At 43.3% G+C, this 14,507-nt stretch overlaps 1 protein-coding gene across 4 annotated transcripts in view; it reads left to right on the top strand.

Moving 5' to 3' along the window:
- Positions 1 to 14,507, top strand: part of LOC117400171 (zinc finger protein 804A-like) — a 205,295-nt gene that overhangs the window by 167,231 nt on the left and 23,557 nt on the right. For 3 of the 4 annotated variants that reach the window (XM_059022486.1, XM_059022487.1, XM_059022488.1), the window contains exon 2: positions 11,705 to 11,848. In XM_059022486.1, coding sequence (XP_058878469.1) covers positions 11,705 to 11,848 — 144 coding nt within the window. Of the gene's footprint in view, positions 1 to 11,704; positions 11,849 to 14,507 lie in introns of those variants that run through there. The other variant, XR_009328478.1, reaches the window with a different exon arrangement.

Genomic DNA, 14,507 nt, shown 5'->3' with positions numbered 1-14,507 from the left:
TTTGGTTTTGATAAGGCAGTTTGACTCACATATAAATAAGAGAAATAATAAAACCATGAACCAGTGTTTCTAAAATGAATATAAGATGTTTTACAAACTGCTCAGGTTTGTAGATCATTATTAAGGTGTTGCTGGTCAAAAAAACACCATGGTGACTGACGGCTGGTTCCCTTTCAAGTCGAAGACGACCACCAAACATGTATGGGATATTCCCTGCCCTAGAGGTAGGTAATACTGAGCTCTCTATATCAGAGCTGCCGAAGGCCCCTTCCTGTGATGACGCACTCGGTCCCGCCTACCGAGGGTACAAAACCGTCACTCACCGGAAGATCTCCCTCTTTTTCCTTCTCAAGATGGTAAGGTAAGACGTCTGTGTCTAGAACTGAACGTGTTGATATGAAGAGCACTCGAGTCAATTCAGGTCGGTTGTAGTTCCTAGCATTCGTGCTGAAAGCTGGCTTGCTGCTTTCCTGGAATCAATGACCCTTGAAAAATACTGAGTCTTTCATCTTTCTCTCTTTGGTGGGCCGCTCTCTTTTTACTGTCTGTCGTATGTGAGCGGCTGTCTGTGCAGCCATCCGCGAGTGAGTTGTCTTTTCCTAAAGAGAGTTACACAAGTATCCTCCACGGGGCCAGGCCTGGCCATATCCCCGCTGTCGAGTGATCCAGCCGCGCTCCCTTCCTCGGTGCCTGACAGCTGCGGTGAATCAGTTCATGTGCGTTCGGGTGTACTCTCTCTCTCTCTTTCCTTCCTTCTTAAACTGTAATTGCTTGACAAAAAACTTCACCCACCGCGGCTTCGGCCTCTGTCCCCCCGGTACACGCTCCTCGCTGACCAGGTGTTTGTTTTGACCACGCGGTCTTGGTATGCACTTTGCGTAGCGTCCTCTCCGGTGCTGCGGTACCGCGGCGCACACATAGCCTGATTTCTCTTGGCACAGGCTGCGTATTATCCGACGCCAGCGTAGGAGCATAACGCACACGATACTTGGTTCCCAGTACGCAGTGTACGCAGAACGATACACTGTGTAACAATTTTTTTTTTTTTTTGGTTCCTGGGTATTAAGTGTTATTTCCTAATTGCTTGTGCCTCAAAAGTATAGAAAATGGCTATTATTCCCCACAAACTTTGCTTTTGTGACCAGGACAGTGATATTTTGAAATTTACCTATTTCCAATGAGAAAAATGGGCAAATTTGTGTCTTTTCATTCACATAAAGTCAGAAAAAAACAACATATGAATCCAAATTAACATGTATTTATACTAAAGTAATACAAAAATGACTACAAAAGATTTAGAAGTGAGTAGTTTTTCGAGATTTACGATTATACTATAAATCACTTTCACGAATCAGCCCCCAAATGTAGTCTCCCATCATGTTCTCGTTATACTGTCCTTGGTAGCGGCATTCAAAGTCCAGTATATCCTGGTGGAAGCGCTCGCCTTGCTCCTCCGAGTACGCTCCCATGTTCTCCTTGAATTTATCAAGATGAGCATCAAGGATATGGACTTTGAGGGACATCCTACAGCCCATTGTGTCGTAGTTCTTCACCAGAGTCTCAAGCTCCACATAGTTTTTGGTCTTGTGATTGCCCAGGAAGCCCCGAACCACTGCGACAAAGCTGTTCCAAGCCGCTTTCTCCTTACTAGTGAGCTTCTTGGGGAATTCATTGCACTCCAGGATCTTCTTTATCTGTGGTCCGACGAAGTCACCGGCTTTGACCTTTGCCTCAGACATCTTAGGGAAGAAGTCTTGAAGGTACTTGAAGGCTGCTGACTCCTTATCTGGAGCTCTGACAAATTGTTTCATAAGGCCCAATTTGATGTGCAGTGGTGGCATCAGCACCTTCCGGGGGTCCCAGCCGTACTCATCATACTTCAAGGCGTCCAGCAAGGTCTTGATGCTGTTGTAATCCTCTTTGAGGTGCACCGAGTGAGCCAGGGGAAGAGACGGGTACTTGTTACCATTATGGAGCAGCACGGCTTTGAGGCTCCTGGATGAGCTGTCAATGAAGGACAGTATAACGAGAACATGATGGGAGACTACATTTGGGGACTGATTCGTGAAAGTGATTTACAGTATAATCGTAAATCTCGAAAAACTACTCACTTCTAAATCTTTTGTAGTCATTTTTGTATTACTTTAGTATAAATACATGTTAATTTGGATTCATATGTTGTTTTTTTCTGACTTTATGTGAACGAAAAGACACAAATTCGTCCGTTTTCTCATTGGAAATAGGTACATTTCAAAATATCACTCCTGGTCACAAAAGCAAAGTTTGTGGGGAATAATAGCCATTTTCTACACTTTTGAGGCATAAGCAATTAGGAAATAACACTTACTACCCAGGAACAAAAATTGTGTTACATAGTGTATTCACAGCGCACATAACGCGCAGGTGCTCGTTGCTCCTTCCAAAAAGTTATACACATAGCGCAGGGTACGCAATTTACGTTCCCGCTGCGCGAGGCATCTAGAACGTTCGAGGCAAGCAGTGCTGTGCACGTTGCGCTCGTTCTAAAGTGCAGTTATGCTCAGTGCGCACGGTACGCAGTTCACGCAGTGTACGGTACCCATTGCGCAAGGCATTTGGAAAGCTCGAGGCAAGCAGTGCGGTGCACGTTGCGTAAGTACTGCTCTACTAGCGCATAGCTCGTGGTGCTGCATAATACCAGTGTGCTCAGCTCAAGCGCTGCACACGGTGTACATATTACACGGTGCAGGCGTAGTTGGTTGTACACTAGTGCCCATACGCTGCGTAGTACACGGTGCACTTGTGCCCACGGTACCCTGCGCGGGGTAAGCGGTGTTAATAGCCTTAGCTGTGGCGCTAGCAAAATTTACACTGTGTTAGTACCTGTGGGTCAAACGCAGTGAAAGCAGTGCTTAGTGCTATGCACAAGCCAGGCTTCCTGTCTCATGACTCTCTGCCTAGCATCTCGAATGCAGTACACAGTGCACTTGGGACGCACGGGTTATTGCGTAAGCACTGCTCAATCTGGCACTTAGCTCACGGTGCTGCACAGTATCTGTGAAAACAGGATACTCGGTGCGCACTGGGCTCAGCATACCTTGCTGTAACGTTAGTGAGTGGACACACTCCGTTAACACTTACCAGTGTTCAACGCAGTGCGAGCAGTGCCTCAGTGCTAATGCACAGAGTCAGCACCATATCGGGGTCCTTCCCTTTACGGCCTGCGACGCATCATACCCACAGGACGTACGGTGCTCGGTAGGCAGGTGCTTAGTACATCAGGCCTCGGGTGCTCGATGCACGAGGTGCCTCGTTGCCTTCTGCCTGTAGAAGGTGCTCCACTCCGCGGTAGACTACGCGCTGCCCCGGTCGTGTGACTGCATGTAGTCCAGGCTAGACACCCCTGTCCAGTTACTACCATGTGTTTACTCTTTTTTCTGCTTAACAGCCTACATCGCTTTGCAATTGCAGTCTGCTGAAAGCCTTACAGTGTTCGCTGTTTTCTGCTTTCCTCTGCTATTAAGTCGCCCTGGATAAGGGTGTCTGCTAAGGAATAAAATAATAATAATGTTGCAGTTTAAAAGAAAAAGAGACACGTGTTCCTCCACCGGGCCCCGGCTCTGCCGTGCCCCGCTGTGGAATTGACTCTGCTCGACTGCCTCAGCCCACCCTCTCGGTGCGCTTAAAATATTCAGTTCACCCGAGTTGCCATGGTGTCTGATTTATTACCCTCACAACTTGCTGTTGTGTGCGTGTATGTGTGGTTTTATTTCACTGCCTTGCGTTGTTAAAAATAATAAAAAACGATACAAGCGCGATTCCTCCATCGGGACCCAGCTAAGCTGAGCCCCACTGTCGAGATGCTTACGCCGGCTTGTTTCAGCCCGCCTACTCGGTGGGCTGGTAAAAACAAAACAAAATCAGTTACCCGCGTTGCCGTGGTAACTGTTATTTTTACCCACACATCTTGCGTGGAGGGTGTGTATTTTCGTTTCTTTACTACCTTGCAGTTTAGAAATAAAAAATAATACAGCGTTATTTCCACCAGGACCCAGCGCTGCTGGCCCTGCTGTTGAGCGGCTTCTGCTGGCTTGTCTAAGCCCGCCTACTAGGTGCGCTGTTTAAAAGTAGTCACACGCGCTGCCGTGGTGACCGCTATTTTACCCTCACAACCTTGCTGTTGTGTGTGTGTTACGTGTTTTTTCTTTACTGCCTTGCAGTTTAGAAAAATAAATAAATAAATAAATAATGCTTCAGCCCGCATACTCGGTGGGCTGGAAAAACAAAACAAAATCAGTTACCGCATTGCCGTGGTGACTGATATTTGTACCCACACAGCTTCTGTGGTGTGTGTGCGCATTTGTTTCTTACTGCCCGGCAGTTAGAAATAAATAATAAGCTTATTCTTCCACGGGAACCCAGCTTTGCTGTGTCCCGCGGTTGAGTTGAATCTGCGGCTGCAAGTGATCAGGGTGATGAATTAGCTGAACTACTGGTTGATCTGCCCAGTCTCAGGAAGGAGCAGTGGCCCACACAGTGCAAGCCTACCTGTCGGACGACAGAGTGGCTGCCATTAGCAACTGTCTGGCCCTGTTCAGCAAGGGTTCACAGTATAATTGGTGTTGTGTTAAAAACTACTGGGTCTGATGGCCTCGGCTTCATCACCCACCCATCCAGGGTTACTCCACAAGTGCCCAAGTGTGGCTCAGTGCCTTAGGCTGCACCCCAAGCGCGACAGACACCGTCAGCTGATCGTGTCTCGCCTAGGCTGGGAAGCCCTACGCTGGTGGAAGCAAGCCTCTCTTCTGAGCGAAGGCGCAAGCATAGGAGTGATACACAACTGTCAATTGGTGATGACAGACGCACCCAACTCTGTTGGGGGGGCCGGTCTGGGCAGGTGGAGGAGTTCGCGGACCCTGGTCGGATCGCGGGACATAATGCGTGGGAACTGAGAGCAGCCCACGGTCCAAAGCGTTTTTTGTACGCTTTCCCGCCTGTACTGCTGCTCCCGGCTTTTCTAGGAAAAGTCGGGTTAGAGAAAGCGTCAGTTCTCCAGGTGGCCAAGAGAATGTGGTTTTCGACCCTGTGCCAGCTGTTGCATAGCCAGCCCTGGGAGATTCCACTTCATTGGATCTCCTCAGTCAGGTGAACGGCTCTCTTTGGCACCCGATATATAAATGGAAGTATTTTCAAACTTGGTGACTGGCTAGAAACCATGACCCCATCACTTGCCCTAGGCCAGTCATATTGCAGTTTCTGTAGGAACTGCTTGGTGCTGGACGGTCACCTGTCACCTGCCACCTTGCAGGTGTATTCAGCGGCTATCTCTGCTTGCCATGCCCCCATAAATTCTATGTCTCCGGGTGCGCATTTTTGGCTACCCATTTCCTTAAAGGCGCACGGTGATTACGCCCTCCTAGGAGGATTGTTCTCCCCAAATGGAGCCTTAATATTGTGCTAGAGGCTCTCATGAAGGCCTGTAGGGGCCTTTGAGATGAAGACAGCCTTCCTCTTAGTTATCACCTCCGTAAAGCGGATCATTGAGCTGCAGGTGCTGTCTGTGCACAGCTCCTGCATGCGCATGTGGGAGGATGGAAGCGGAGTGTCGCTGCGCACCAACCCCGCTTTCCTCCCCAAGGTGATTACAGCTTTCCACATTAACCAGTCTGTGGAACTGGAGTCTTTTCATCCACCTCCGTTGCTTCAACAGAGGATGAGAGATTTAATTTTCTCTGCCCAGTGCGGGCATTGAGATGTTACGTGCTAGGACACAGACCCTAGGACAGCCCCTCTAAGCAGGGTCTGTCACACTGGATTGCAGACACGGTGTCGACTGAATATGATGGTGCTGGGTTACCCCCACCTGGTAGAGTAGCTGCGCATTTGACTAGAGGGTTGGCTACATCGTGGGCCCTTTTTAAGGGCGCTTCAATGTCCAAGATTTGTACTGCGGCTAGCTGGGCTACGCCGCACACTTTCACCAGATTCTACCGCATTAATGTGGTAGATCCTGCTGTGCCGTCTGTGGGCACAAGGGTCCTTGAGGGTGTAAGTTCACACCGCTAACCTCTGGGTTAGACAGTGCTTGTGCGTCCCTCATATGCTGCCGTTCCTTCTCCCTCATGACGGCTCTGGTATACATTATCCCATACTTAATGTTGGTCGCCCTCACAGGCTCGGCGGAAAAAGAGGGAGATCTTCCGGTGAGTGACGGTTTTGTACCCTCGGTAGGCGGGACCGAGTGCGTCATCACAGGAAGGGGCCTTCGGCAGCTCTGATATAGAGAGCTCAGTATTACCTACCTCTAGGGCAGGGAATATCCCATACTTAATGTTGGTGGTCGTCTTCTCTTTCAGGGAACCAGGGTTACGGTAAGTAACCTAACGTTTCATGTTCTATGTTGTGTCATGAAATATAATTCAAAGACATCTGTGCTAAAAGGATACCAGAACCATAGAAATCAATGGCATTGTAATGAATTATGTATAGCATTTATTTAAATATAAATTAGTCTCTAGTCGCCCACTCAGGTAAGTCAAAATGAAAGAAATGAGACATACCATTTTTAAGTTCTGGATCATGTAGAACTCGGATTCCCTCGACAATAACCGACATTCACACAACGTGTCAGAAATATAAAACAATAGTTTATTTAAGAATAAAAAGGGGTGCACAACTAATCTAATATTACAGAAAGGAAAGGCTATTGGTTAGAGATATGCGTGAATAGTATACAGTTAATTGATTTCATAGTCAATCATTTACAACGACCATAAAATTATTAGCATACATGGTAAATATACTAATATTAATTACGGCTGATCACACAAAGTGTCTACTTTGCATTAGTATTTTCAATACTCATTTCTCATTGTAATCAATCATGTTTCATATCAAAATGCACAAGAATTAATTCAATTTCCCATTAAGAACATAATCCAACATTCCAGTACCTAATTTAGCAAATTAGTTTCACTGTTAATTTATTTAGTTTAGACGTGATCTACCAAACTAATAATATGTTATCAACCTCAATTGATTATATATTTAAATTAACTCAAAAATGGGGCAATGATCAAATTCTCGGCATTTACGAGGCAACTCCTTTGAGTTGCACATTTCAACAAACAAAATATATTTCTTACACACTCAGCAAGCAGGAAGTCATATTCTATTCCTAGAACAGTTTATCCACTAACTTGATAGCAGTTGCTACAGTTCATTTCTCAAGTCAGATAATGCATTGCAATTGAAAAGTTATGTAGTTCGTAGAAGTGTTCTCGTTGCAATTCTTCTGTACAACTAGTACATGACCTTAGGCCCAGCTGCTGACTATGCTTCCGTCCGTTTTGTGGAGCGACGTGGAAACCAAGACCCGCTTTCAGATCAAGGCAGTGTCCCGTTTACTGTTTCAGTCTCTCGTAGGGCAAAGAGCTACGGCTCTCTTCAAAAGATGATTCGAGCCTTTCTTCAGAAAATTGGTTCTTCCTTGCATTCCGTGAATTTGAGCAATTCTGTGATTGGTTTGTTTATTTTGGGCTGTGCCCGAGTCCACATGGGGTGTTTCTCATTGGTTGTTCTTGTTCAGTGACGGCCCCTTGTTCTCAATTGGTCTGCTGTTTCGCCCCCTGTCAGCTGGATTTATAAGATGGACTGTTTTCTGTCCGAGGTGTCAAAGCACCCAAAACTGGCTTACCTAGTGCAAGATACTGCTGGTGCCAAATGATTCATTCAGTGATGGGGGAAGATCACACACTTGTCCAGCAGTTAGTTTATGACTCTTTTTTAAAAACATTCTTTGTCAGTGGGGGAGTGTGGCAAATTGGCTGAATGGATGCAGGTGCAGGGGTGATACAGTGCGGTAATGAAACAGACAGAGGGGTTTAATCCAGTTTGAAAAATAGTGCTTTATTATTTTGTTTTGTATCCAGGTCTGGTGACCGATAACAACAATAATAAACAATAACAGGTTTGCAGACCTAAACAATAATAATAATACCAACACGTATCCACTCCACAATTATACACACACGGTCACCAGTCCTGGGTGAGTGTAGTAGTGCTTGTGGGGGGTGATACAGGTTATAGTTGTGACAGTAGTGCAGTGCTGTTCCGGCTTTAGTGCTGGTCCTCGGCGACAGCTCCGGAATAGTGTTTGCCGTCTATTGTGGTGTAACAAACAAGACGATTACACACAGACAAACAAACAAAAAACACTCACGATACTGCTTTCTCGCACAGGTCTCTCACAGTCCTTCTCAGTTTAATATGCAAAAACCAAGGCGAAGGAACAGATTACGATTCTCCGTCCCCTTTTATGCTGTCACACATGACCCCGTGGTAAACAAGTGCAACCACTCTCCAATCTGCGGATGCTACGTCGTTTCCCTTCCGGGTCAATGCGTTATTGCAACAGAGTCTCGCCCCCTTCCTGGCTGGCCGACTTCCCTTGAACCCTGGGAAAGAACTGTCAGGCCAGCCAGTCCAAGGAACTCTGTTCTCGCTGCTTAGCGCCCTCACAGATTGGGAGGGTGATTTACAACCAAGAATCATTGTATTTCTGTCACAGGGAGTTTGTGACCAGAAACCAAGTAGACACAGAGAATGGCTTAGGACCCCCCTCTATATACTCAATTTCTGTTAATTTCATACACAGAATGATATTATGATCCACTCTGATGCTACAGCTTCCACAGTTGAATATCCTGGAAACAGTAAGATATGGAAAATTACTCTGAAGGAGGGCCCTTAATTAACTGGATATCATCAGTATAACAATGAAAACAAGCATTATGTTTTTATTTTAATATGACACTGTATACTGTAAAGCAGGGCTCTTCAACTGGCGGCCCGGGGGCAACGCACAGCCCGCAAGGGACAACCACATGGCCCACCAACAGTCAGCAAAAATTATAAAAACAGTAACATCATAAATCAATTTCTTATTAATCTTATTTTTGTATCGATCAAAGCAGCATGCGCATCACACCACCCCTTTCAGTCACTGCCACTCAGCACGACTCACGCAAGCCATTTTTTTCTGTATTATTTTTAAAGTGATATAAACATGGCTCTCTCTACTCTAGCTGGTAAAAAGAGAAAACGATGGTGAAAATCGTAGATTCAACAATGAGTGGAGTAAGAAATACTTTATTTTACCAGCTGTACTGAATGCAAAGCCAGTGTGTTTCTTGTGCAATGAATGTGTGTCAGTAGTTAAGGAATACAATGTGAAAAGGCATTTTGAAACCAAACACAGAGCTATAACAAACCTGCTGGGGTCCAAGGCTTTTGTTCGTTATATCGAGGGGTTCGTTATAGCAAAAGGACAATCAACGACAAACTGTTGGAGTAAGTTAATGAGATGAGATTGTGAATAAAAGTAGAATTATATGTACCTGTTCGTCTCATGCATGCAATATTCTGTCTTAATCATTAAATAATTAAAATGCAGTACAAAAACCAAAAATCCTGAATTGAAGCTGAACCTTTATTCAAAATCAATCTGACATTGTCTCAAAGTGCACCAAATCTTAATCCGACATGCAAGAATCCCAAACTGAGCTTTTATTCCAAATTAACCCAACATGAAAAGTTCATCAGATCAAGTGTTGCTATTGTTGTTGTTGTTGTTGTTGTTTCTTTAATCAGTTTTGCTTTCCTGCATGGTTGCTGAACAAGCCAAGAAAAAGAGTGCTTTTTCACAACCTATATTCACGACGGAGATATGCCTGCGTTACTCCATTTTTCAAACTATCAATATAGTTTCCAGCTTTGTAGCAACAAAAAATGATTTTCATTTCGGAGGTATAGTTACAACACATGCTTTTTATTAAGACAGTTATTAAAAGTTGACTTCACTGTGGAGGTGGCATCCTGTGCGTACAGACCGGTATGTTGATAGCGTGTGTTTATATTATCTTTTTTATTATTATTATTTGGGGTCCAGCGGCCAGGGTCGTTATAGCCGAAGGTTCGTTGTAATCAATGGCGTTATAGCGAGGGTGTACTGTACGTATCCAGAGGGATCAGCAGTTAGACGCTCAAAAGTAGAGGCGCTGATCTCTTCTTACCAACATGCTTGTGCAACTCTTGTGCGATCTTGCACTCATCGGTTGTTTTTTGGGACTCATTAAAAAGTATACCATACAAAGAAGATTAACAGTTTGGTCAGAAACATCAAATGCCATTATTTGTGAAATTAATCAAAATGGAGAAACATGATTACATCGATTTCCCACATGCTACTGTTATCCATTTCCATGGGACTAATCTGTTTGTTTTTAACATATTCAAGTTTTCATTTTTGTGTCAGAGGTGGAATATAAACAAGTTTATTTGCTTTAAGTGGCACACTCACAAATTGTGTGATAAAAGTTTTTTGTGTGCACATCGTTACCTTACTTACAACCACATTTGCACAGTTCTCGCTCTCAGACTGTATATTACGGTATATAATAGTATATATTATAGTATGACAGTATACTATTAATATGTCACATACATTTTAAAATATTTGTAATGATACTCCGTTAAATGTTCACACTGTTCTATTATTAAAGTCGTGTTCAATATACAAACATTACGTTATATAATATTTATTATATTGATTAAAAATGTGCAGAGTAAAATACTAGCCCACCGACTCCTAACTTTTTTCCAATCTGGTCCCCTTAAAAAAAAACTAGTTGAAGAGCCCTGGGTAAAGTACTAGTGGAGTGGAGTATACAGATGTGATACATCTTTATACTGTGAATACCTGTTTGAAATTCCCAAGTTCATCTGCTTGAAGTGAAAAGAAAAGGCTATCCTATAAAGCTGAGAGAAGTAGACTGTGTTGCTGTCCAGCAGTTATTCTTGCACTTTAGTTCTGTTGATTTCACATTTAAAGCAGTGTCAGCACAGCGGCTATTAGTGCTTAGCTGGTAGCACAGTTGGATCCATTCTACTAATTTACCGTCTATGATTTAATTTTATTTATTCATAACAAACCATGCTAAAATCAGTGCACGTGGTTTCAGGAACAGAAACAAAGCAACTTTTAATTTGTCTTGGTTTTGAACTGTTTACATTTCCAGCTGTGCTGTATACATAAACAAGTGTGTTTGTGTCTATAAAACACCCTAGCGTCAGTGATCAAGTTTCAACCAGGTAATTGTTTCAATAAGCTATTAAAATATGCTTAAAATGTGTCTAGTTTTTTTAGATATACAGTGCACTACTCACCTGCGTTTTGCACTACTCACCTAGAGCTTGTGCTGGGTTACCCTAATCCCTTTAGCAGGCTCATGTCTATTAGTACATACTTTAGAACTTGCGAGAGAATTACACCTACAGCCTGGATAAATATTCTCTTTTGGTAATTCTTGGGCTTAACTCATTTCAAAAACTTCCCCAGCTGTTCTTGCTCAAATTAAATTTCCATTTGTCAGGAGGAATTTGTACAAGAGTTTTAACCCTTTACTGGGCCGCAAAGGGTTCATGGGTTAACAACACTACATCCACCAACTTTGTTCCTGTAGTTTTTATGGGATAAGCCACATATATGTTTACTATACGATAGGTGAAATTACAAAAATGACAGTAGCTGGATGTTTTCCATGAGTCTGAAATGTGTCAATATAGCAAATAAGGAGTTTTCACAAATAAGGGATATGTTACTTTTATATATGGCCCATCAATTAAAATTCAATTTATCAATATTATTTTTTTTCCCTCCCTTCAGGATTATGCTGAAAAGGAGAAAGCCATAGCGAACGCTCTGGAGGATCTGAAGGCTAATTTCTACTGTGAATTATGTGACAAGCAGTACCACAAACACCAGGAGTTTGACAATCACATAAATTCCTATGACCATGCTCACAAGCAGGTAAGTGGGGGAGTTCATCCGCATAATTGACATCCCGCAATTTATGTGCAAAGAAGAGAGCGGGATTGGAAAACAAAGAAGCCTAGCAGCTGCTAAATGGCAATTGCTATATGTTAGGGCTGCTATCTCTGGTGAAATTGTTATTTAAACATTTTGTTTAACAGCTCATTCTCACCCAGAAGGCTTACTGTATCACATTCCCATTTTCACTTGGCTTTATTCAGGAGTCAGTATTCAGGGTATGCATTATGAACAAGGAAAAGAGTCTATCTGCAATGTTAGAAGGGACAAGCAGCTGCCCATATATATCAGAATTGAAAGGTATTGTGGTAGTTAGATTTTTATAGTTATAAGAAAGTTGTCCAGTGTACTTGGTGTCTTAATCATATGTCTGTCATTGCTCAGTTGTTTATCCATTCTAGATCCATTATAGATATCATATACACATTTGGAGTCCCGCTGGGGGCTTTTTGTTTTTGCATGATATTGCTTCATGCTATTATTAATAACAGTGCATTTTGTCTGTCAATCAACTGTGATACTTCTCCCACACTTGAGGAACAGCTTAAAGCTGTATGGTCCTAGTAATTAGTGATGACACAGGAACTGACATTGAGATGCCACACAGACGCCCAGGATTTTTTTTTGTTGTTGCAGCAGACAGAAAATGCCACAGGCAGGTACCAACAATGCTATCAGCCAGGTGATGATACATGGTGGTGTAAAAGAAAACGCTGCCAAACACAACTGTAAAATAAAAAGGTGCTGTGAAAACGGCATGCGTGGCTCTTGTTATACTAGAGAGGTCCTGCTGACACAACTCCTTTTCTTGTTGGGATCTTAAAATCCCAAAGCTAGTCCCTGTCCCAACAGGAATATAATTGAACACTGACCCCGGTTCTACGCACAGTGGCCAGATGTCAAATATGTCAATGTGAAGGTATTTGTATTTTATGTATTGTCCTGTTTTTGAAAGAGAAAAAGCCTTTTGTTTTTGTTGAATATGCAGACATTGAAAAGCACCTTCAAAGACATTCCTTCAGCTTTATTAACCTGGTATGTCTGACTGCTTTATCAAAGCGTTAGATAATGAAATCTGGATTGGTATATTTTAGACATGCCTTTTTTTCCTCCCATAACACTCCGCTCCAGTAAAGCTTGCAAATAAACAATGAAGAATATCCAGTGTAGTGAACAGCGCTCCTTTCATCCTCAGATTTAATCAGTGCTGAATCAATCCAGGCTGATTTATACTTACAATTTCATTCTACGGATTTGTGACCCCATTCTATTTATTTATTTATTTATTTGTTTGTTTGTTTGTTTACTGTGGCAGTTTTTCTATTAAACAGGATTTTTTTTTTTAAAAGAACAGGATCATTATCAGTAAATTTAGTCTCAAATCAGACTGGTGGCCCGAATTGTATATTTAATTTGCTAAAGCAACCCCATGGCATACCTAGAATTCCCAGATCAAGTTGGAGGGGGGGTGGGGTTGGGTCTTGTTGACCATCCACAATAGCAAGGCAATAGCCCGGACAGATGAAAACCAAATTCCTGTGTAATAAGTGGTCTTACTCCCTGTAACAGGGTGAGGAGCCCTGTACAGGGTTCTGTTTATTTATTTTTAGAACGGGGTTTCCCCCTCCGCCCCTGTGTTATTTTGAATTTGTTTTGTATTATTATTATTGTTATGATTTATTATTGTATTTATATGATGGCGAAGCGCCGTCGGTATTGTTTTTGTATTTATTTATTGTATTTTAAATATGACGGCGTAGCCATGCGTTTTGTTTGTTATTGTTTTATTTAAAATGTGTTCTGGCAGAAGCGAGAGTGGGTACTCGTTCTCTGCCAGGAATAATTAAAAACCTTGTGCAGAAGGTGGCCATCTTTGAATCATTAAGTGATTCATTTGTTGCGAAATCAGGAGATGGTCACCTGTATATAAACCTGCAGCTCTCCATGTTCCGGGTGGGTGTGTTAGAAGCGAGAGTGGAGAGAGCGAGAGGAGCGAGAGAAAAACAGAGAAAAACAGAGAAATTAAACTTAATTAAAATTAAACCTACAGGATCAGTGAAGGCTATTGCTCAGCCTGACCTGGGTTTTGTTTATTTTGTGTTTGTGATTTGTTTTATTTAAAATATTTATTTTTGCTCTGTGAGCACAGTGTGTTTGTTTAAACCTTTTATTTATTTTTGTATTTAAATAAACGGAGCCGCCGCATCTTTTGTTTTGTAACTGCAGTACTTCCCTGGTGTCAGTTTCCTTCCTGCTTCTGACCTGACGTCACCGCACAGCCATCCTGTCACACGTGGTGTGCAGCGTGGGATACCCAGCGCCTCCTGGACTCAGGTCAGAAGAGGGTACTGCAGTTTTTTTATTTTTTTCATTTATTGGATTATTACGTGTGGAGTGAAAAGGAGAGTGAGAAGAGAGGATGGGAGGCAAAAGGAGAAAGAGCTGCCAGGAGAAGCAGCAGCAGAGCAAGAGGTGGTGGTCCCGGGTGCCAACTCAGTTTGGGCCCCCGGACTGGGCAGCCGAACAGAGACAGTGGAGGATGGAAGGGGCTGTGGCGAGTTTGGGCACGTCCGGGAGGACTGCCCTTACGGGGACCCCCAGTATGAAGAGGCATGGAACCAGGGTGGGGGACGCTGCA

This window comes from Acipenser ruthenus, chromosome 4 (assembly GCF_902713425.1).
Source record: "Acipenser ruthenus chromosome 4, fAciRut3.2 maternal haplotype, whole genome shotgun sequence".
Taxonomy (NCBI): domain Eukaryota; kingdom Metazoa; phylum Chordata; class Actinopteri; order Acipenseriformes; family Acipenseridae; genus Acipenser; species Acipenser ruthenus.
Note: the sequence above shows the minus strand (reverse complement) of the source record. Positions and strands in the feature narration are given on the sequence as shown.